The sequence below is a fragment of the Vulpes lagopus genome, chromosome 6, assembly GCF_018345385.1.
Source record: "Vulpes lagopus strain Blue_001 chromosome 6, ASM1834538v1, whole genome shotgun sequence".
Taxonomy (NCBI): Eukaryota; Metazoa; Chordata; class Mammalia; order Carnivora; family Canidae; genus Vulpes; species Vulpes lagopus.
In genome coordinates this window covers 76,343,117-76,368,543 of record NC_054829.1, presented here as the reverse complement: position 1 = coordinate 76,368,543, position 25,427 = coordinate 76,343,117, and the positions used below count along the sequence as shown (strand labels likewise).

The following is a 25,427-nucleotide window of genomic DNA, read 5'->3' as shown; positions in this document are numbered from 1 at the left end:
TAGTGCCCCACATCAGGCTCTTTGCTCAGCAGGAAGTATGCTTCTCCCTCTCCCCCCACTGCCCCCCCCCCCATGCTCGCTTGTGCTCTCTTTCAAAAATAAATTTAAGAAAAGGAAGGGACAGAGAAATATCTTGCAAATGGATGCCACAAGAAAACCAGGGTAACAATATTTATATTGGGCAAAACAGACTTTAAAACAAAGACTGTAACAAGAGACAAAGAAAGACACTGTAATAATAAAAGGGATGACCTAGTAAAAGGATATAACAATTTTAAATATTTATGCACCCAACATGAGAACAGCGCAGTACATAAAACAGTTAATAACAAACAGAAATAATAGTAATACTATAGTAGTAGGGGACATTAGCACCCCACTTACATGGATGGACAGTCCAAAAAGAAAACCAACAAGGAAACAGTGACTTTGCATGACAAACTGAACCAGATGGACTTAATGTTATTCAGAACATTACTTCTTAAAACGGCAGAATACACATTCTTTGCAAGTACACATGGAACATTACAAAACATCGTATATTAGGCCACAAAACAAGCTTCAACAGTTAAAAAAAATCAAACCCATACCATGCATCTTTTCTGGCCATGATACTATGAAACTAGAAATCAACCACAAGAAAAAAACATTCAGTAAAGTACTTAAAACAATCCCATTTACAGTTGCACCAAAAACAATAAAATAGGAATAAACTAACAAGGTAAGAGATCTGTATTCTGAAAACTATAAAACACTGATGAAAGAAATTCAACATGATGCAAAGAAATGAAAACACATTTCAGGCTCATGGGTTGGAAAAACAAATATTGTTAAAATGCCTACACTACAGATTTTTTAAGATTTCATTTATTTATTCATGAGAGACACAAAGAGTGAGAGAGAGGCAGAGACACAGGCAGAGGGAGAAGCAGGCTCCATGCAGGAAGCCCAATGTGGGACGCGATTCCAGGACTCCAGGATCATGCCCTGGGCCGAAGGCAGGCACTAAACCACTGAGCCATGCAGGGACCCCCGCCCCCACCCCCCGCCATACTACAGATTTAATGTAACTCCTATCCAAATACTTACAGCATTTTTCACAGAGCCAAAACAATCCTAAAATTTGTATGGAACCACAAAAGACTGAATAGTCAAAGCAATCTTGAAAAAAACCTGGAGGTATCACATTTCCCGATTTCAAGTCTCATTACAAAATGGTAATAATTAAAACAGTATGACATAAAAAGAGACATACAAGATCAATGGAAAAGAACAGAAAGTCCAGAAATCCACAATTACATGGTCAATTAATCTTCAACAAAGGATGAATGAATATGGGAAAGAGTCTCTTTGACAAACAGTGCTGGGAAAACTGGACAGCAACATGCAGAAGAATGAAACTCGACCACTTTTACCACACACTAAAATGGATTTAAGATCAAAATGTGAGACCTGCAACCATTAAAATGCTTGAAGAAAGCATCCGCAATAATTACTCTCGTATCGTATCGGCTGTAGCAACATTCTCTAAGTATGTCTCCTGAGGCAAGGGAAAGAAAAGCAAACATAAACTATTAGAACTTCATCAAAATAAAAAACTTCTGCATGGCAAAGGAAACAATCAAACTAAAAGCCAACTTACTGAATGGGAAAAGATATCTGCAAATGACGCATCCAGTAAATAGTATCCAAAATATATAAACAACCAATCCAACTCAATACCCAAAAAATCAACCTGATTAAAAAATGGGCGGAAGACATTGAACAGACATTTCTCTAAAGTTGACATCCAGATCATCAGCAGACACATGAAAAGATGTTCAACATCACTCATCATCAGGGAAATGCAAATCAAAACCACGATGAGATATCATTTCACACTTCAGAAAGGCTAAGATAAAAAACACAAGAAACAAGTGTTGATGAAGATATGGATAAAAAGGAACCCTCTTGTTCTGTTGGTGGGAATATAAATTGGACAGCCATTGTAATAGTATGGAGGTTCCTGAAATTAAAAATAGAACTACCTTATGATTCAGGAATTGCACTACTGGGTGTTTACCTAAAGAATACAAAAACACTAATTCAAAGAGATACGTGCACCCCTATGTTTACTGCAGCATTATTTACAATGGCCAAATTATGGAAGCAGTGTAGGTGTCCATCAATATATGACTGGATAAAGATGAGATAGTATATACACACAATGGAATATTATTCAGCTGTGAGAATGAAATCTTGTCATTTGTAACATGGAAGGATCTTGAGAGTATAATGCTAAGCAAAATAAGTTACTCAGAGAAAGACAAATACCATATGATCTCACTCATGTGAAATTTAAGAAACAAAACCAATGAACAAAGGAAAATTCAAAGAAAGACAAACCAAGAAACAGACTCTTAACTATAGAGAACAAATTGATGGTTACCAGAAGGGAAGTGGGTGCAAGATGGGAGAAATAGAGAATAGGGATTAAAGAGTACGCTTACGATGAAAAAAAAAAGATTAAAATATGTAAATAAAATGAAGGCTGTAAGAGGGACAAGGGTGCTAAATAATCATAAAGGAATCAATCCAACAAGAGGGTGTAACAATTATACACCCAATATGTAAGAACCTGAATATATAAAGCAAATATTAACAGACCGATACAATTAGTAAGGAGACTTTAACACACCACTTACATCAACAGAGAGATAATCCATACAGAAAATCAATAAGGAAACTGGCTTTGAACAACATGGATTTAACTGATATATATAGAACATTCCATCCAACAACAGAATACACATCCTTTTCAAGTGCACAGGAAACATTTTCCATGAAATATCATGTGTTAGATCACAAAACAAGTCTCAATAAATTTAAGGTGACTGAAATCATATTAGTATCTTTTCCAACCATAACATTATGAAACTGAACTCTTACAAGAAAAAACTTGAAAAAACACAACCATGTGAAGACTAAACAACACACTACTCAATAAACAATGGGTCAAGAAATAAATGAAAGAAGAAATAAAAAAACACCTTTAGACAAATGACAATGGCAACACAATCGTTCAAAATCTTTATGATGCAGCAAAAGCAGTTCAAAGAGGAAAGTCTATGGTGCTAAACCTATTTATCAAGAAACAAAAGAAATCTCACACAATCTAACCTTCACCAAAAGGAACTAGGAAAAGAACAAAGCCCAAAGTTAGTAGAAGGAAATAATGAAGATCAAAGCAGAAATAAATAACATATAATAAAGAAAATAAAAATGATTAATGAAACTAAGCTGTTTCTTTGAAAAGATAAACTGATAAACTTTTAACCAAACTCATCAAAAAAAAAAAGAGGTCCCAAACAAATCAGAAATGAAAGTTACAACTAACACCACAGAAGTACAAAGGATTATAAGACACTACTATGAATAATGTGTATCAACAAATTTGACAACACAGAAAAAAATACATAAATTTCCAGAAACATACAATATTCCAAGATGGCATTAGAAACAGAAAATGTGAAGAGACCAATTGCTGGTAACAAGACTGAATTGGTAATCAAAACACTCCTAACATCAAAAGTCTAGGACTAGATGGCTTCACAGGTGATTTCTACTCAACAATTCACTTTTTTTTTTTAAAAGACTATATTTATTTATTTGACACAGAGAGAGAGCACAAGCAGGGGGAAAGACAGAAGCAGGCTCCCCACTGAGCAGGGAGGCTGATGCAGGGCTCAATCCCAGAGTCCTGGGACCATGACCTGAGCTGAATGCAGATGTTTAACTGACTGAGCCACCCAGGTGCCCTCCACCCAACATTTAAAGAAGAGTTAATACCTATCATTTTCAGCTATTCCAAAAAAAAGAATAGGAAAGAATGCTTCCAAATTCATTCTACGAGACCAGCATTATTCTGATACAAAACCCAAACAGAAACATTAACAAAAAAAATTATAGATTAATATTCATGATGAACATAGATGCAAAAATCCTCAACAAAATATTCACAAACTGAATTCAACAATACATTTACAAAGGATCATTCACCATGATAAAGTGGAATTTATTTCAGGGATGCAAGAACAGTTCAGTTTTAACAAAATGAAGGATAAAAATTCTATGAGTATTTCAACAGATGCAGAAAAAAACATGTGACAGAATTCAACATCCATTTATGATAAAAATTCTCAACAGAGTTGGTAGAGAGGGAATATAACCCAACATAATAATAGGCCATATATGACAAGCCTATAGCTAACACAGTGAAAAGCTGAAAGCTTTTCTTCTAAGATCAGGAACAAGACAAGGATGTCCACCCTCACCACATCTATTCAACATAGTACAGGAAGTCCTATGGATCAGACAAGAAAAGGAAATAAAGGCACCTACAATAGTAAAGAAGAAATGAAACTATCACTATCTGCAGGTGACATGACACTATATAAAGAAAACTCTAAAGGCTCCACCAAAAAAATATCAGAATAAATTATTTAGTAAAGTTTCAGGATAAAAAATTAATATACAGAATCTGTTGTTTCAATATACGAATAAGTATGTGAAAGAAATTAACAATCCTATGTATAATTGCCTCAAAAAGAGTAAAATACCAAGAATAAATTAAACCAAGGAGGTAGAAGACTTGCACTCTGAAAACTATTAAGATAGTGATGAAAGAAGTTGAAGATGATACAGATAAACAGAAAAATATTCTGTGCTAATGAACTGGAAGAATAATGTTAAAATGTCCATACCAACCAAAGCAAACTACAGATTTGGTACAATCCCTATCAAAATGCTAATAGTATTTTTCATGAACTAAAAGCAAATAATTCTAAAATTTGTACGGAAAAACAAAATACCCCAAACAGCAAAAGCAATCTTGAGAAAGAACAAAGCTGGGGTATCATGCTCCTTTATTTCAAACTATATTACAAATCTATCATGTTAAAAACAGTATGGTATTGGCATAAAAAAGATACATTATCTATTGAACAGACTAGAGCCCAGAAATAAACTCACATTTATATGGTGAATTAATCTATGATAAAGAAGGCAAGAATATAGAAGAGAAAGTCTCTTCAATAAACGCTGCTGGGAAAACTGGATAGCTACACCCACACACAAAAATAAACTCAAAATGTATTAAAGACCTAAATATGAGACCTGAAACCATAAAACTGCTTAAAGAAAACAGAGGTGGTAAACTTCTGGACATTGGCCCCAGAAATATTTTCCTGGATCTGTGCCTTCAGACAAGGGAAACAAAAGTAAAAATAAATAACTGAGACTACAACCAATGAAAAGGCTTTTGGAGGGACACCTGGGTGGCTCAGTGGTTGAGTGTCTGCCTTTGGCTCAGGGTGTGATCCTGGAGTCCTGGGGCTGAGTCCCACCTTGGGCTCCCTGCATGGAGCCTGCTTCTCTCTCTGCCTATGTCTCCGCCTCTCTCTCTGTGTCTCTTATGAATAAATAAAATATTTATGACACACAAAAAAGTTGCTTACAAATAAAATCTTAAAAAAAAAACGGCTTTTGGAGAGCAAAGGACTATCAACAAAACAAAGGCAACCTACAGAAGGGGAGAGCCTATTTGCAAATTATATATCCAATGATACCCCAAAAATATAAAGAATTTGTATAACTAAGGAAAAAAATAAACAATCTGATTGAAAATGGAGCAGAGGATCTGAATACGCATTTTTTTACAAAGAGGATATACTGATGGCCAACAGACACATGAAGAGATGCTCAACATCACTAATCATTAGGGAAATGCAAATCAAAACCATAATGAGATAGCACCTCACACCAGTCAGAATGCCTAGTCTAGTACCAAAGAGACATTTAAGAAGTAAGTTCTGGTGAGGATGTAGAAAAAAGGGAACACTTGTGCACTGCCGGTGGAAATGTAAATTGGTACAGCCAATATGGAAAAAAGTATGGAGGTTCCTAAAGAAATTTTAAAAAGAAATACTATATAATCCAGTAATCCTACTACTGGGTATTTAGCCAAAGAAAACCAAAACGCTAACTCGAAAAGATATATGCACCCCAAGTTCACTGAAGCATTATTTGCAATAGTCACAATATGAAAGCAACCCAAGAGTCCACTGATAGATGAATGGACAAATAGGTTGTGGTACATATGTACAAGAGAATATTACTCAGCCATAAAGAGAATGAAACCTTGCCATCTGTGATGACACAGATAAACTAGAGGGTATTATGTAATTAAGTCAGACGAGGAAAACCAAATACCATATTATTTCATTTATATGTGCTATCTAAAAAACAAGACAAATGAACAAACAAAACACACAAACAGACCCATAAATACAGAGAACTGGTGGTTGCCAGAGAAGTAGGGAGATGGGTAAAATGGATGAAGGGGATTAAGAGGTACCAGCTTGTACAGTGATAGCTGGTAACTACACTTATTGGGGTAAGCACTTCATAATAGAATTCTTAAATCACTGTTGTATACCTGAAACTAATATACTTCAATTAAAAAGTTTTAAAATAAATATAAATAAGCCAGATTGGGGGGGGGGGGATGTGTAGACTACTTTTTTAAAAAAAGCACATTGAACCCATTAACACCTAGTTTAGATTTTAAGTAGTTTTTCTCTTATCTTTCAAGGTGGACTTAAATCGTTTTGAAACACTGCAAAATGTAATAAACAAGTGCCTGTTACCAAAGCTCATGCCTAAATCAGTCACTATTCAACCACCACAATACCTTGGGAAAAAGGATACCATATTGTATAATCTCATTTTTTCCTTGCTTACTTAGCATATACATTCATTCACTACTGTCTACTTTCCTGGGTTAATATGAGATTTAACTTAGGGACTATTATGTAAAACACTTGGTTTCTGTGCCTACAGAAACATAGTCTTTATCAGAGGAAGATGAAGAGATGAGGGTGATACTATTTGAAGTCAAAGTCTGATCTTTCAAAGATAAGTAAAACTTTAAAATTCTAATTCAGGAATTAAATTCATGTTAATCACTAACAGTACTAGATATTTTAGTATCTAACAATTTTAATTAAATTACATCCAATAATCTTAAAGTCTTTTATTGAATTCAATCAGGAATATACAGTGCTTTTGCAACCATAAATTAATATAGAAATAAATGAAAAATGAATTCTATGACATATCTGGACCAACTCTGAATTTGCAAAGTAAATAAATACTCAGTTCTCATTTTATCAAGTGACTCTGACCAACAAGTGAAAAATACATCATTCCTGTTGGTTTCCTGTGGGATCCCTTGAGTATACATTTTTTAAAATTTTTATTTACTTATGATAGTCACACAGGGAGAGAGAGAGAGAGAGGCAGAGACACAGGCAGAGGGAGAAGCAGGCTCCATGCACCGGGAGCCCGATGTGGGATTCGATCCCTGGTCTCCAGTATCGTGCCCTGGGCCAAAGGCAGGCGCTAAACCGCTGCGCCACCCAGGGATCCCCCTGGAGTATATTTTAAGTAAATAAAGAATGTATTAGACTACAGAGCAACAAAGAGATATACAGTGGAAGCACTGATTAAAATGATGGATGTCCCCAATGGTGGAAAGAGCATTTTGCCAGAAGATGCAGAGGGATGTATTTTGGGACCTGGGACCGGAACTGGACCTGGAGCTGTTAATGAGAACACACAGTAATTGACACATGTCATTTTTGTATCTGAATTTCATCCACCTACACCATTTATCCTTAATATGTAGACATTCAAGTTGAGTTGCAAACTTACCTAAATACTAACTAGAAACAATGTTGAAATAAATATAGTTCATGAGATTTCAGGCTATATTTTCATATATATCATCAGGGTGTGCTGACATAGGTTTTATCTAGGATTCCACAGCCTTTTTAATATCTATGTAGACAAGATACTTTTGCTGTTGTACTAATTCTCTAGAATTCCTTACAATTTTTTGTTTCAATTTCTGTATATACATGCAAGGTAAATTTTAATTCTGTGCCTATTTCAAGTCTACATTTCATATGTATTTGCTAATAGCTACCAATATGAGATTAAATATAGCTGCATTTTTAAACACTAATTTAAAAAAAGTTATTTCAATTTTTTCCCTTCACACATGAAACACTGGTCTGGAGGAAACAGCTTCCCTTTCATCTGAACTAGTGAAGAGAAACAGTGGAATCCATCCATGTGAGGATGATCTGTTTCACACTGCCCTTAACTGAATTATGGCTGTGTTTTGGTTTAGACTGTAGAAGGGAGAACTGGGAAGTATCCAAATGGGATCACCACTCAGATTTCAAGAGAAACAGCCAATAAATTTTATAAGTCTTTAACTCTATATTATCAATTCACTTGCCATAATTATAAACATGCAGTTCTATGAATATAGATGGGGTGCACTCATACATTAGTTTGTTACTATAGAGCAGTGGCTCTCAAGGGAGTAGTATAGTACTTCCTCATAACAGGCAGTCCTAATTTGTCAATCACAACAGTGCAGTAGAAGTAAAAGGCTAAATATCTTGCAATGCTCTGGAGAGTGTTTGTACAATGAAAACCTAACCCATTTCCACACAAATTTCAAATGCAGTGGAAGACATACATACAAGTTAATAACCTGTATATAATGCATAAGGCCAGAACGTAGACTTCAATTGTACATAGAAACATTATTTTTGGATCGTTTTAATAAACATCAGTTTCTATCTAGCTTCTATTTCTTGTCTTTCATTTTCTTATACTTGCACAGAATAGCTTCTAGTCTTTTTTTAAATCCAATTTGTATAAGTAAATACAATGAACTGTTCACTATCTTTTACTATAATAGAGACACATACTGAAATCTATATGTTTGTTATAAGTTATAATTAGGACATTATACTTGATATTCTTATGGGTGCAGGTAGGTCTTATCTATGAATGATATTCCAGGACGCTATAAAGTCTTTATAAATATTTGTTATAAAAAAGGGAGAACTGGGTTGATGGGGTTGAGAACCACTGCTCTAAACAGAACAGAGTTGAAAATAAAGATATAAAGTCAAGTTGCTCCCACCATATACAAACATTTGCATATGACACTATATTGTTACTATGATGCCTTAAACTCCTGAAACTTTGCTCCTGTTATTGAGGAAAAATAAATTTGTTACTTTTTCTATACAGCAGATCAGACATTATCAACTACGGAAATGAAATATTTCTTACCAGGATTGCCGATACCTTCTTGACTTTTGTCTTCTAAAATATAAACAGATTTTGAATTAATTACATTGTACATCTATCCAGAAGAGAAAAATCTGATTAAATGATTAAGTAAACTTGGCTATCTCTGAAAATGGGCCTGCAGAAAAGAGTATTAGGTTTAGATTTATGTGTGGCATTGGGGAAGGGTTTAAATTTTACTCACTTGTGCTTTGATTTTTTTTTTTTACCATCTATGTGTATGTTTTTCCATTCAAAGAGAGATTAAAATTTTATTTACAAAAAAGTACTTTTTCTGCACACTGAACAAGTACGTTAATACCTATCATTTACTGAGGGCTTTCTATGTGTCGTGCTTCATGCAATTGATTTATGTACATTGTCATTTTTTAAAAAGATTTTATGGGATCCCTGGGTGGCGCAGTGGTTTAGAGCCTGCCTTTGGCCCAGGGCGCGATCCTGGAGACCCAGGATCGAATCCCACGTCAGGCTCCCGGTGCATGGAGCCTGCTTCTCCCTCTGCCTGTGTCTCTGCCTCTCTCTCTCTCTCACTGTGTGCCTATCATAAATAAATAAAATTAAAATTAAAAAAAAATTAAAAAAATAAAAAGATTTTATTCATTTATTCATGACAGAAAGGGGGGGGGCAGGCAGAGATAAGCCAGAGGGAGAAGCAGGCTCCATGCAAGGAGCCCGATGTGGGACTCGATCTGGGGACTCCAGTATCACGCCCTGGGCCAAGGCAGGCGCCAAACCGCTAAGCCACCCAAGGGATCCCCCACTGTCAGGCTTTTTACAGTCTAAATAGGTCGGCATAGTTACCAGTATTATATAGATGTTCTTCAAAACTTGATTAAATCACAAAGGTAACCAGATAGCAATGTTTGATTATAAAGCTTCTGCTCTCAATTACTATGACATATGACCTCATTTACAACGCTATACTAGCACTGAAATATTACGATATTGCCATATTTTGATAACTTTGAAGCCAAATGCCAATTCTAGGAGCCCAGGATAGAGGTGTATTTTCTATAACTAAATTTGGTTGGAAGACAAGTGTCACGTGACAGAAAGTGAGCAAAATTTGAAAAGCATGAATCCTAGTTTTCTCTTTCTAGCCCTTTACAAGTTTCTTAAATTTCCTACAGTCTATATCTTCCTCTCTGAAATGGCAATAACAATATTTATCTGAAGTAGATTAAACGAGATCCTGTGTCAATGTTCTTTTAAAAACCCTGCACTACATACAGCTTTCCAGGAGAGGGCATAATACAAAACATTCCCAGCCAAACCTAGGGGCCTATTTGTTGGAGGACTTGGTGAGTGCAGTGAGGAACACAGAATGACTGGTCTCATGCTGTAGGGTTCTCTCTCTTTTTTTAAAAAAAGATTTATTTATTTATTTTTGATAGAGAAAGAGAGGCAGAGATACAGGAGGAGGGAGAAGCAGGCTCCATGCCAGGAGCCCGATGCAGGACTCGATCCCGGGACTCCAGGATCGCACCCTGTGCCAAAGGCAGGAACCAAACTGCTAAGCCACCCAGGGATCTCCCTCATGCTGTAGGGTTCTCATACACACCTCTTTGATGATGCTGTTCCAATTACTACAGATTCCCTCACAGTGGCCACCTTACCTTTGGAAACTTTCTGTCCTATTCTGGAATAGATACGTGCAGCGGGAAGCCAACTGTTCCAGTTGCAGGTCAACTGTTTTTTTTTTCTCTGCTTAGCCCAGAGAGCCACAAGAGCAGCCTACTGCTACTGGTTTCTCAACATTTTCTCACTCTGGCTGGCAGACTGGGATATCAGAAGCTGTACAGCCCAGGTGTTTTTCTTAGTCCTCTTAAGACTGAGCTAACAATGATGATGGTAAAGGACCCAAGAACCCATGCTATCTCCACCCCTAATAAAGAATTTATTACCAGGTTTTTCATCCAGTTGTACCACTTTTATTCCTAGATGAGAAAGAATTTCAGATTATAATAAAGACAACTACCATTTACTTCTATTTTAAACTACCATTCATTTTGCCAGACTTTATCTCATTAGGACTTTAATTAGTCCGGCAAGACAGAAGTTTTCTTCATGTTACAGATTTGGAAGAAGCAAAAAAAAAAAAAAAAGAAAGAAAGAAAGAAATAACTTATATAATGTTACCCAGAGGAAAATGGCAGAGAAGAGACTTATGAAACTGGGTCTGTCTACACAGCCTGTGTTCATTCCCTATCCAAGCTCAGCAGCTGCCTTTCAGATAACCACTGTGCCTTGCAGGAGCCAGTAAGAATACTATGCAAACTCAGGTCGCTGAACTGAAAAGTTGTAGCCACACAAAATGGCTCATCAGTGTTGTCAGAGGGTCACTTCGAAGTTGTGAGCAAACAAACATGTGGGCCAATATGGCAAATTCGGATGAATGTAAGAGTTGCTGGACAGTCTCTCTGGGCCTGTATCTGTGATTTAGGTGATTAACTATGAATATGAGGTTTCTGTATACAGGACACAGTTTCCATAGATAGCAATGTTAGGCAAAGCTTAGCACTGTGTTGTTCATTCCATAATAATAAGACATACCAAAAATTATTTTCAAAATACTATATGAACTCAGGAGAAAGGATTTAAGCATTAAATAGGGGCTTGCACCCTGAGATTTTACATTTTTATAGTTCTTATAAGATAACCCCAAAAGGTAAACATGACAAGTATTAGCTGTATTTGAAAGACAACAATCCTGAGGCAGAGAAATGTTATTACTGTCCATAGCTGTCTTGTAAATTATGTCCACTTTAAAAAAATTTTATTTAAAGATTATATTTATTTATTTGAGGAAGAAAGCACAAGCAGGGGGAGGGGCGGAGGGAAAAGGAGAAGCAGGCTCCCAGCTGAGCAGGAAACCAAGTGAGCCAGGGCTCAATCCTGGAACTCCAGGATCATGACCTGAGCCGAAGGCAGATGCTTCACTGACTGAACCACCCAAGCACCCCAACTTTTTAAAAAATTTACTTCTCTGTGCCAGAAAAAAAAAAAAAATTTAAGTTTAGGGACTTTTTAATGGTTTTCCTCCTCTAAGCATAAGTTCTGAGACCCTTCTGAGGAACTTGACAGAAATCACTGTTCAGTTTCTCTGGCCACAGAAGCTCAAGGCCCCTCAATGGCCTTGTCCTCAGCAACAGCGTCACACTGTTTAAATATCTATTTAACATTTTCATGATTATATCTTACAGGTAGGTTAAATCTGCCATGGTAAATAAAACTGGAAAAACACTTGAGGGACCCCAAGTCTTAAGGAATGGGTACTAAGAAATGTGGGTCCTTTATTCACTGATGTGATCTTAGTCCCCCTGCATTATCTAATGGTGGCAATTATAACTATACCCCCCAAATTGGCAGCTTCCTCTCTCATATGCCAACCACTTCTTACCAGGTAGTGAAAAAGTTTCTGGAATTTTCATTCCTAAATGAGAAAGAAGTTTTCAGTGACTTAACAGCTTGCTCCAGTCAGTACACATTTTCCCAATTCTTATCTGATGAGCTTAAGTGATACATGTGCCAAAGCCCCACTGCCCTTGTACTTTCTGGCTTTTTATTTAAAACGTCTGGCTATGAGAACCCTCACTGTGCAAATCCACTTCAAAGAGAGAGGACCTTTCTACCATGGAACTGCACTGAGTTTGTCCATATGCCAGAAGACTGTATTTTGCTACCTGGAAATTCTAGATGTTGAGTTGTCAGCCAAAGCTAAAAGTCAGCTTTCACATGAAACTGAAGTTTCTACTGAATAACAGCTGTAACTGCAGAACCTAGAATGTGTTGGCTTGCATGCCTCTAGGTCCCAGCAGCCTTGCCTTCAGCCATGTCCCCTACCAAGCTAATTTCCCTGCTCCAGGAACACACATATAATAGAAGACAGACACTTTTTTCCTCTCTACTCTCTTCCCCAGCTAAATCTTTGTAGAATGGATAACAGGCAGCTGTAAGGGAAATGTTAATGTATAGTCTCATGACAATATATTCTTCAATGCCTGGGGGAATTAATCTTACCTCATACTTGGGCCCAGAGAGTAAAAAAGAAAGCTGTCTTACCAGGTATTTGGGTGGGTTCATGGCTCATCATACCTCAAGACAGAAAGGAGTATTAGTTATTTTGCATTGTGAATGCTCTTTTGTCTACACCTCCCCCCCTCCAACCCTAAAAAAAGAAGAAAAGAGTAACAACAAAAACACTTTTCAACTGCTCTTCATTCTCTGACAAAGCCCACTCCTTAGCCTTCATGATCTGGCCCATATCTCTCCAAACTTCTCTTTATAAGGCAGTCCTAACATAAGCTTTTAAATGAACAGTCCTAAGTTTAAGACCCTGCTTGATTTAGTTCTATTGTCATTATAATTACTAGCTCTATGATTGGGCAGGTTTCTTAATCCTTTTGAGCTTCAATTACTTATTTAGGCAAAAGAAATACTTATAATATAGGTTTGTACTAAGTGATCATCAAAGGAAATAAATAATAAAATTGCTTAGCACACTGCAGGGAACATACAAAGCATTCAATTAATGGAGTCCCTCTCCTCTTGCTTAACTTCTTCCTCAAACTCTCCATGTCCAGTAATATCCTTAGTCCTAGGAGTCAGCCCTTGTAGCTAGTCTCAGAGGGTAAGGAAAAAGATCGCTTACCAGGTAAGACAGTGGACTCTTGGTTTTTCATTCCTTAAGACGAGAAGAGAAACTGTTTAGTTAAAAATGCATCAACTTGAAAATTAATTTAAGCTTGTATTTATATTGCTATCTACAGTGGAAAACTAAAATCTTTGAGAATGGCAGGAACAGGGTAAAAGGGGAGAACATTTAACTCACTGGAGTCTGACCTATGCTAAAAACTATGGCTAGTTACCCAGGCTCTCTCCTAGATTAAGTAATACAGCTGTTCGTGATTTCTTTTTTTTTTAAGATTCAGTCCAAAGACTCTGACCTACAGTTGTCATATTTATTAAAAATAAAATTTCTTGGGGATCCCTGGGTGGCTCAGGGGTTTCGCACCTGCCTTTGGCCCAGGGCGTGATCTTGGAGTCCCCGGATCAAGTCCCGCATCAGGCTCCCTGCATGGAGCCTGCTTCTCCCTCTACCTCTCTCTTTCTTTCTGTCTCTCTGTCTCTCATGAATAAATAAAATCTTTAAAAAAAAATAAAATAAAATTTCTTGATTACATAATACATTATAATAACAGGTAATTTGGAAAAACACATGAAATATTAAAAATTACTCATAATTTTAGATCTCAGAGCTACTCATTCTCAATATTTTTGGCATATCTCCTTTCAGTTTCTTTGCTATATATAGGTGCATACACATTTGTAAGCATTTTTCCAGCTTTATTGAGATGTAATTGATAGTACTGAATAAGTTTAAGGTTTATAGTATGATTTGATTTACATGTATTGTGAAATGATCACCGCAATTAACATCTAATATCTCATGCAGACATTTAAAGAAAGAAATTATGGCTTTTTTCCTTGTGATAAGGACTCTCAAGATCTACTCTCTTAACAACTTTCAAATGTACCATGCTGCTATACTACTATACTCATCCTACTATATATTTCATCTCCATTATTGAAGTTTGTATCTTTTCACATTTTTTTAAGATTTATTTGAGAGAGACAGAACAGATTTCCGACTAAGCACAGAACCCAACGTGGGACTCGATCTCACAACTCTGAGATCATGACCTGAGCTGAAATCAAGAGTCAGATAGTCAACCAACTGAGCCTGAGCCACAAATATCTACATAAATTGCTATTACAGTCCATATGTTTTATATCACATTTATATTTGCCACTATATTATAAGCACTTTCTTGTACCTTTAAATATTTTTCAAAAACGTGATTTTTAGGGGCATCTGGCTCAGCAGTCGGCTTCTCTTTCTTCCCCTCCCCTGCTCACATGTGTCATGTGCTCTCTCATTGTCTCTAATGTAGTTAAGTAAATCTTTTAAAAAAATATGATTTTTAAGTTGTTTAGTGTTTCATTATATGGATATTATTTAACAATATCCAACTGTTGGATACTAAGGTTATTTATAAATTTTGGCGACCACACACAGTAAACGTTTTGTACCACATATCTTTATTTCCTTAGTACAAATACCTCAAAGTGTTATGATAAGGTTAAAAGGTATGGGCATTTTTAAGGCTGGTAATATATACTATCAAACTGTCCTTCAGAAAAGTTCCAATTTATAATCTTACCAGTAATTTATGAGTGTCCCTATCCCAGCACCCTTGAGGTCATTTGAGTAATATCATTATAAAAAACGACAACAAAAACCTGGGAATGAGCTGTACTTCAAAATATACTAAATACTCAGATGGATACAGCTAATAGCATCTATTACTCAGACTGCTAGAAGCAGAAATACATAAACAAGATCATTTTAAATTAGGAAAAGATAACACCATTTTTTAATGCCTCTGCCTTCCTCTATCCATGTAACAGCTAACATAAAAGCAGAAAATATGCTCTTTAGTATATCTGCTGCCAAAGCAAGCACAGAAAATATGCTCTGTAGAACTAGTTCCTCATATCTTATCCCTAACTGCTCTGTGGGTCATCTTGAAGATAGAGTCAGGTAAATGAGAGAGCTGCTGTGCCTTCTTTATAAAGGAGGTCTAACTCAGGAGGGCTTCTTTATACCAAGCTAGTAAGTTAAAATGGGTTCTGCCTTCTTCCCATTTTTCCTTACCGCACCATACTTACGTGTTTCCATCCCTAAGAGAGCTATATTGCAAAGGAAAACCCCCAGAGTTTACAAAAATGTCTTACCAGGGTCTTCAAGGTTCTGACTTTTCTCACCTAAGTTATAAGAAGAAACTTACCCATTTTAATGATAAAACAAAATAAATGAGAATTGCTATAGTTAACGGCAAACTATTTTCAGATATCATAGCCATAAAGAACCACCTGGTATGTCCAACAAATTATACTAAATGTAAGTGTCAGCCAGAGTCTAAATGCACCGAATTGGGCTGCAACCTTCCTCTGGTCCTCTCTATTAAGAAAAATCATCACATATAGCCAGTCTTCTAGGGATCTCAATGAGCTAGAAAAAATATCTGTCTTGAAAAGTTAGCTGAAGTCCCTGTGAAATAACCAGTAAAACTTGTTGACTGTAGTGAGTCAATAAGAAATGTTGCTAAAAGCAAGTCCTCAGGAGCTTCACATGAAGCTGCACAAAATGCTTCACGTAAGGACAGGAAGCATCTTCCAAACATCAGGTAAACTACATAGTTAGGGAAAAACCAGATGCTTTTCTCTCCTCGGTAAAGATATACTTACTGTAGCTACATGGGCCAAACATACAATAAGGAACTTAAATGCAACAAAGTGATTTGAGTCAAATCACTGAAGTAGAAACTTAGCAGGGAAAGCATCTAATCACCCAAATACTTTAGTCAAATGATAGCAAACAGCATATTTAACAGATGAAAATGAGTAGCTTTTCTACTTTTATCTGGATGTGTGATGCCACACAGGCTAATCTCAACAATGAAAAACAGAGCTATACTAAGAGGCCCTCAGATCTGTCAAGAGCAACTAGTCCTTCAGGTCCTACCAACTTTACTACTCCCTGGAATATTTATTTCCATATTATTCAGCTCTCCAGAGAGCCAACCCTCTCATTTGCAAAAAGGTAAGTTTCCCCTAGAATAAATTCTTTTTTCCACTTCTCTTACCTCTCAAGTTACTCCTTCACATCTGCAAAGTATTCTTTCTTCAGCTAAAAAGTTAATTTGCTAAATAGGAAAGAGCTACTAAATACTACTAAATACTAAATATCCACGTAAGGATTATTTTTAAAAATCAGAGCACACTTACCAGGGTTGTAGACATTGATGAGTTGATGATATTCTGAAATACAAACATGTTTTCATTACCTAGTACTATGCTCAGATGTACATAAATGTCAGGTTCAGTCTATTTTTATTTTATTTTTTTTTCAGTCTATTTTTAAATGCCTATTAATAAAAAAGATTTGAGTTGGCTTCCAAAAATATAGTAATGAGAAATATAAAATTTCAATATCAAAAACAAATGGGTATGGATTTATTTTAATTACATGAAGAATTCAAGAAAAATTTGCCAGAAACACAGCTAGAAACAGACTTTTATTCTCAAACTTTTTAACAAGGAAATCTTCAGAAGGATCCACCCAAAACATGCATTAGCCTAAAGCACTTTCTGGAAACTTTGGTTCAAATCTGATGGGCTTATGGGATATGCTCCTCCTCCTAAAATTCCTGTTTATCTTCTGAAATCTTTCCCGCGGTCTGCTAAGGAAGATTACTTTTATTACTTCTTCCTACTTTTCACTGAAGAAGCTGAGACAGACCCCATTACTTCTGTCCCCTGTATCTCCCCCTTTCAGCCATATGTACTTTATTCCTTCCCTTTTTATTTTTTTTTATTTTTTATTTTTTTATTTTTATTTATTTTTTTTTTATTCCTTCCCTTTTTAGTCTCCCAAATGTTATTTCCTAAGATATCAAAATGTAAGAATATGAATCTGGCACTGTGCATACGAATCATGCAGGGGGATTCAAAAGTCCTTAAGGCTAGGGTGAGAGTGGCATAGTCCTTGCATGCCCAAGGCAATTGCAGTGTTTGAGGGTACAGCCATAAGCATGGCTGGGGGTGGAAAGCAAGCAGCAGACATTCCTGGGCCCTCCACCTGACAAGGTGGTGGTGGTGGTGGTAGTGGTGGTAGTAGTAGTAGTAGCAGCAGCAGCAGCACAACTCAGCCTTGAGAAAATGATGGCTGCAGTATGACAATATGGTGGGGTGGCTCTGACCCATACCTGGGAGAATTTAACATTCCCATTACAGCAGTAATTAAAAGCATATCTTACCCACGTTCTCAACACAATCTTCATTTTTTAGTCCTGAAACATGAAGATAAAGCTTTATTAATGAGATACAATCTTCCCTAGTAAAGATTTCAAATTGGTAATCTAATCTGTAGATCTACCTATCAGATCCGTAATTCAGTGGGATTCAAAATGCAGAACAATTACAGTTTTGTACTCACATTACAGCTAACAAACAGCATGATCTTTAATAAAACAAAATGTCTCTGGAATTCAGTTTCCTTATCTGTATCTTTTACTGGGAATTTGCTTCAAATAACCTCCAAATGGCCATCCAAAGCTAACACTTTAGGATTGTATTCTATGATTAGTCTGCAAAAATTAGGGAAAAATTTACCTGGCTGTTCAACTAATTTTCTCTTCGGATACTAAATGTCCTCAACATAAAACCTATCCTTTTACTATGACAATTTTTTTTTTTTTTAAGAAGAGAGCGCAAGCCTGTGCATGCACAAGAGCAAGGAGAGGGACGGACAGAGAGGGAGAATCTTAAGCAGACTCCATGTTCAACATGGAGCCCGAATGGGGCTTGATCTCTCAGACTATGATCATTACCTGAGCTTAAATCAAAAGTCAGATGCTTACCCAACTGAGCCACCAAGGTGCCCTTATGATAATTCCTATTCATTGAGAAAAAAATTTTCAATCAGATCTTCAAGATCCTTGGATATATAAAAAGAAAGATCCTTCACATTCATATAAAGAAACAAGTTGTTCTATCCCAGAACATTGATTGGTGGTCCCAGAACACTGATCTATATATGTAAGGAAATCCACAGTTTTTGTAATGCAAGAATATGGCATCTACCACTATATATTTATAAGGCCTTAGAACTTCTCACCAGTGACGTCCTAGAAAAAGTCATCAGTACTGCAGTAAATCCTCTGAGACGTGACAAACAGGAAATCTGCTCGCCTACCCCACAGTCAAGAACTTCAGTGGGAGGATGTTTAGACTTGGTGCCAGCATGAGCCATGGAGGGCTTCCTAGAATACCACAGGAAGGCCTTGGATGTCCTATGATCTCTTTTCCATGCCTGGCTAACTCACTGATCTAATCTAACCTATTCAGCTACCTGAGAATGAATCTCTCCATCTAAAATGGAGGAATCCCTAAGAGGTCCGTTAGAATCTGGATGGTGCCCTGAGGCTGATAACCTCAGATGCCAAAATAGAAATTAAACAAAAAACAACAGTACAGAGACTAATACAAAATATTGCTTTAGCAGGAGATGAATGAGTACAAGCCTCACTTCAGAGGGCTTAGTTGAGGGTGAGGTAAAGGTAAGGGAAGGTGTAGCTAAGAAAGCTATAGGTATAATAGATTCAGCCAGGAGACTAGACACTGGGGTATTTTTAAAGCCTTCATCTTTCATTGGTACCACAAATTAGAGTAGGTTTCTCAAAGTGTAGTCTTCTAATCACATACTTCAGAATCAACTGGGTGGTTATCGAAATTGCAAATTCCAGGGCCCTAGCCAGAACTATTGATACAGAAATTTTTGGTAGTCTTCTTAGTAGTACAGGATGGATCTCCTTTAATTTTGAATATAGAACCATTTATTTAAGACTGCATTTCTATTTGACTTTGGATTTAATTTTCCAATAGTGTTTCAGCAGCAGAAAGTGAACTATTTGGGGTTTCTAAAGAAGTAGCAGGGTTAAAATAGATCCAGAAATATACACGAAGAAGGCATAAATAAAATATATAGGGAATGAATGAAAGAATAACCACAGATTTGAGAGGTGTAAAAAAACCCATGAGATTGTTACAACTAGCTTTTGGTCAATAAATTCAAAATATAAGATAAATACCTAGAAAAACATACTTTATCAAAAATAACTCAAGAATAAGTAGAAAACTCAAATGACATTATAACCACCAAATAGTTTAAAATTTTTCCACAAAGAAATTACCCAAATAATTTGATTTTACAGCGTACTAAAGAGAAGGTAGCTGCATAGATAGCTTCAGAGATCTCAAAGGGTTTCCCTCAAGTACTGAGCAAAATATTGATCAATTTATATGTGTGAGTAAACTCACCTGAGGCCAGAAAAAGAATCCACAAGAACAAGAGTAGTAGAAACAAGAGTAGACCAGAAAACCTTGTAAGTTGTCATTTTAGCAGTTAACTGTACAGTAACAAGACTTAGAAACAGTCCAGATAAGAGTAATAAGGCCTTCTCAGGAATTCCCCGTGTCCTTTAGATTCCAATAAATTACAGATGTCTGTAACCAAACCTACTGCTGGTTGGAATTTCCAGCAACAAGACTAAGGCAGTATTTGTTAATCACTGGGTTTCTGCAAACAAGCAATTTTTCCCTTTGCAGGGCTGCTACTGCTAGCCTATTACTGGGACTGAAACAGACTGTCTCACTAAAAGACTCTTCAACCCCCTATATTAACATGCAATGGTTCTCTCTGAACTTAAGTCCCTAGGTAGGATAAAACCCCAAAAGTTCCATTGTTGCATGGAAATGTTACTTGTAATTAAGAACCAAACCCAGCTGCTAAGGCCTTAACCGCTTTCACAAACAGGTGCCTGTCCATTTATTAGACCTGCAGTTCCCAAATACTGGTAGAAATTCACAAAATACCAAGGGGTGTTTTAAAATTTTGGGACAAACACAGATGTACTTGGTATCTATCAGACACAGCATGAACTACTAGCTTGAAGTAGAACGCAGTTTTTTTTTTTTTTAAGATTTTACTATTTTTTAAAATTTTTATTTATTTATGATAGAGAGAGAGAGAGAGAGAGAGAGGCAGAGACACAGGCAGAGGGAGAAGCAGGCTCCATGCACTGGGAGCCCAATGTGGGATTCGATCCCGGGTCTCCAGGATCGCGCCCTGGGCCAAAGGCAGGCGCCAAACCGCTGCGCCACCCAGGGATCCCTAGAACGCAGTTTCAAAGTTATACCATGTAACATTCTGTTTGATATCATGTATTTGCATAGTTGGGTTTTCAGTAATTGTGATAAAAAGCAAATATATGTGAAAATCAATGTGGGTCAGCAAGTGTGGTATATAATCTGATTCCAAGGTTTGAGAAGCTGAACAGTGTCCAATAGGCACATACATTCCATTAGCAAATTACTGAGGTTAAGAATGGAATATTTAAAAAAATATTTTTAAAAAGCCTTATTTACTATTTTATCCAAACTACTGACTCAATAGGGGCCTTACCTATAAGACTTGCACCTGAAAAGACAGTACAGTTTTCTATTAAACCAGCCTGCCTGCAGGTTGGGCAACTCCAATAGAATGCTGCATCCATCCATTGTAATAATAATTTGTTCACTGCCTTGGCTGATCTTGTGAAGAGCAGAACTTCAAATGGTGATCCTGGCAAGGAGTGTACCACCTTGGGGCTGACTGACATCTACCAGTGCCAACACTAATGGTCTAGGCTGTAGAGACACTCAGAACTCCATTGCCAAAGATAAAATCATATGTAGTCCTCTCTATGGAAACAAACACAGCTAACACAACTCATGAACTCAATATTTATGCTACACACATACATGTTCATATGCAGTGAATATATCTAAAGAAAGGCATCTGGGGGAGCCTGGGTGGCCTGGTTGATCTAGAGTTTGCCTTTGGCTCAGGGACTCGTGGATCAAGCCCTGCGTTGGGCTCCTCACTCAGCAGGAAGTCTGCTTCTCCCTCTGACCCTCACCCCACTTGTTCTCGCTCTCTCAAATAAATAAATAAATAAAATCTTAAAAAAAAAGAGAGAGAAAGAGAAAAAGAAACACATCTAGAGACTGACAAAGCAAATCAAGCACGTGTAGCCATTGTCTTTACTACAGCTTCTGGCTATGTAAGCAAATCTACCACAGTAAGGAAATCATTTATAAAGGATTAGGACTTCCAATAAAAAATTCCATCAGCCTCCCCGTAACAATCTCTCCAGAACTGACTGGCTGTCTCAGCTATTTATAAGTTGCATACAACCATGCTAACCTCTATCTTGGCTGAGTTCCTAAGTACCAAGGAATTAGGTGTTGAAGAATGAGGTGAATTGGAGGAATGGTATGCTCTCCACCTTTTTGTGTAGGTTTGCTTCTTCTGACCTTAGTGGATGGACATTTATATAATATCTGCTTTTACTTCAGTAGATAAATTTTATGTATTTCATATGATTTCAGTAAAATGACAAATGGTTCATATTGATTAGATCAAAAACACCAGTATATGAAACTGGAGGCTAACTTTGCTTCCAGTGGTTCTGTAGCTAATCTCCTTGCCAGAGAGGTCACTATGAACTAATCATTATGGAAAAAGGACAGCCAATCTGGATCATCCCAAGAGGAAGTGACAGCACATAATGGGTTGGTATTATGGTAGGCAGCTTCTGACATCGTTCCCAATGACCCTGCTTCCTGGTATTCACATCCTTAGATAATCCTCTCCTTCTGAGTGTGTACTGAACTAGTGACTTACTTCTAGCAAAGAGAATATATAGCATTGGTGATATTACTTCTGTGATTAGGTTGCGAAAGGCTATGATTTACTGGTTTTCTTTCTTGCTCGTTCTCTTGCTTACTCTGATGAAGCAAGCTGCCATGTTTTGAGATACTCTATGAAGAGGCCTATGTGGTTAGGAACAAGAGAGGTCTCTGGTCAACAGCTCATGAAGAACTGAGGTCTTAGTTAACAACCTATAAGGAACTGGATCTTGCCAAAACGTGAACTGGGAAGCAGATCTTTCCCAGTCAAGTCTTCTGATGACTGCAGCCTTGTGAAACAGTAAGAGCCAAAAGACTTAGATATACTACACTCAAATTCCTGACCCAAGGTAACTGTGAAATAATAAATGTTGTTTTAAGCCACTAAATTCTGGAGTAATTTGTTATGCAGTGATGGATAACTAATATAGATATGAGGGTCAGTTTTATTTATGTGTCAGATGTCTAGGATACAGTCTTCTGTTATCCAGTAAAACACTAACTAATTGTTGCCTTGAAAGTATTTTGTAGATGTGATTAAAGTCTATGATAAGTTAACTTGAAGTAAAAAAGACAGCCATGATAATCTGGTGGGCCTGATTAAATCAGCTGAAAGACCTTAAGAGACTGAGGCTTCCCAGAAGAAATTCTGCCTATAGACAGCAGCTTTAGCTCATGTCCAAGAGTCCTTGCCTGTCTTTCCTGAAAGCCTGACCTACAGATTTCAGACTTGCCTTGCTAGCCTGAATCACATAAGCCAATTCCTTGTAGTTACTGGCTTGATATATGTTTCTTATATTTTCTACTGATTCTGTTTCTCTGGTTGAATCCTGACTGATACAATAGGAATGAACAAGTCTGGTGGATGAAAGTCTAGAGGAAGTTAGTGGTAAAGAGTACTCTCTTTTGCTATAAATACAGATAAACAGTCTGAACAGCCTTCCAATTGCTCTAGGTGTTAACTCATACTGTGAATTTCTCATGGTGATAAATATGTCACTTCCTATCTGTTCTAACTATGTGAGATCTTATTGATGTCCCAGTTCCAGACAATCTCAGACAACAGCACAGAAACTTCAATCCTCCCAAGGAAGCCTAAAAAAGAGCGTCCTTTAGAACCAGTAAGATATTTATGTTTAATGAGCCCTCAAGGGCTAGGTGTAGATTTATAAAAACTAAATCTTTGATAGCTCTGTAGGTTTATCTTCCTTTATCCTTCTGATGCCTTAATAGAGAACTGGGCTCAACATGTCTGAGTAAGATTAACAAAGTAATACCAGCCACTGGAGTCCAGGTGCTCCTCCTCCTTTCTAACAGGGTCACTTTTCTAGCTAAAGAGTCTTGATATTCCCTTCCCCCATGACTCTAATATGTAGAACATATTACATATATACAGCCTTGCCCCTCTCTATAGGAACACTGGCCAAAATGCCAGATGATCTATGCCCACCCCGTCCATAAAATAGAGTTCAGAGTATGATGTATACTCTACTATTTCTCCAAATTTTCTTCCAATAAAACCTTAATCTGCACTCTAAGAGACAGGGAATCCCAAAGCTATGGTTTTCCACCAGGTATTACAATTCATCTATAGTCTTCCCAATCCAGGTAGTTTTCCAAATGAGGTCATTTTTTAAAAATAACACACATAGCCTGACTACACCACTGACATTCCACATTTAACCAAGTTTTCTAGAAAAACTGTATAGAAGAACGTTAACTGGTAGTAATTTTCCCATGAGGAAGGAGAAAGGGTGTTGTCATGGACTCACAGTTCACTGACATAATCTTGGATTAATACCAAAATCAGTATTTTTGACCACCAGGAAACTGTATTATCTAATGGGATATTGATGTTTTCTCCAGTTCCTAAACAACTGATCTATTTTTTTTTTTAGATAAAAATTTATTGTGGGCCTTAAAAAAATTAGTTATCTTGGAAATCATAAGCAAGTTTAAAACAACACAGGCCTGTGTTAGTGCTAAATTTAGTATAATTTTTTATCCCATTTAGACACGACTATTTTTTCATCCAGAGTTATATTCAGTCACAATGTAACAAGGTTCTGATTATATCCTCCTAGCTTGAGTTTTTAAAACCCCTGCCTATTATCCTTCATAGTGTTGAAAACACTAGCTTTGTTTTTGCCCCTGAGATCCCAATAGTTGTCTCTAGATGGCAACAGAGAACATTGGTTAGATTCCAGTTTGGCACTAAATCAACACAATTGCAGTGGACTTTGTCAGAGCTACCCAAAAGAACAGTGCATGTGAGCCTCCACAAAGGTCTCCCCTTGTGGTTTGAACATTAACTTGCTGTATAGCCTTTGCCTGCCCTTGTGGGCAGGCCCCACAGTGGTGTGCATCTTCCTCTCCTGCCTTCCTCACATGAATTCATAATGCACTTCCTCATGCTGATCTGTGCCCTGGCTCATTCTGAATCAACCCAATGGCTCCACCCCATTTGTTCATAATTCCACTCACAACAACTCTGTGGGTTTCAGTATCACCTTTTGTCCATCACCCAGTGATTGATTTCAAGCCGATAGCGACTGCAGCCAGGGTTTTTGCATAACCAATGCCTCCACAAATGGCATTTAGCTGAATGCACTGGGAGCACCAAAGTGGGATCATTTTGTCAGCCCATCTTCAATTTGGTTTCTGACTGTGATGTCCTAGTTTAGTTGAACAGGTTCTGTGGCGGGTGGTGGGGTCCTGATTTGTAGTGTTCACTGATTTCCATGGTTAAGCTCTCAACCATGGCCAATTTCAAGCTACTGCAATATATGAGAAACTGGGAAGAGATGCATGTCCATGATCAGCTCCCACAGCTGTATAAGCCAACTCTAACCGGCTTG

The 25,427-nt window shown here is 37.1% G+C and overlaps 1 protein-coding gene across 18 annotated transcripts in view; it reads right to left on the bottom strand.

Annotated features, from left to right (window-relative positions):
- ART3 (ADP-ribosyltransferase 3 (inactive)) overlaps positions 1-25,427 on the bottom strand; it is a 62,715-nt gene that overhangs the window by 26,089 nt on the left and 11,199 nt on the right. The window contains exons 4-12 of one of the 18 annotated variants that reach the window (XM_041759677.1): positions 18,096-18,128; positions 17,065-17,097; positions 16,012-16,059; positions 13,865-13,897; positions 13,276-13,308; positions 12,614-12,646; positions 11,118-11,150; positions 9,196-9,228; positions 7,058-7,640 (exon numbers count right to left, since the gene is read on the bottom strand). In XM_041759677.1, coding sequence (XP_041615611.1) covers positions 7,507-7,640; positions 9,196-9,228; positions 11,118-11,150; positions 12,614-12,646; positions 13,276-13,308; positions 13,865-13,897; positions 16,012-16,059; positions 17,065-17,097; positions 18,096-18,128 — 413 coding nt within the window. In that variant the 3' untranslated portion in view covers positions 7,058-7,506. Of the gene's footprint in view, positions 1-7,057; positions 7,641-9,195; positions 9,229-11,117; positions 11,151-12,613; positions 12,647-13,275; positions 13,309-13,864; positions 13,898-16,011; positions 16,060-17,064; positions 17,098-18,095; positions 18,129-25,427 lie in introns of those variants that run through there. The other 17 variants (XM_041759682.1, XM_041759669.1, XM_041759670.1 and 14 more) reach the window with 17 other exon arrangements.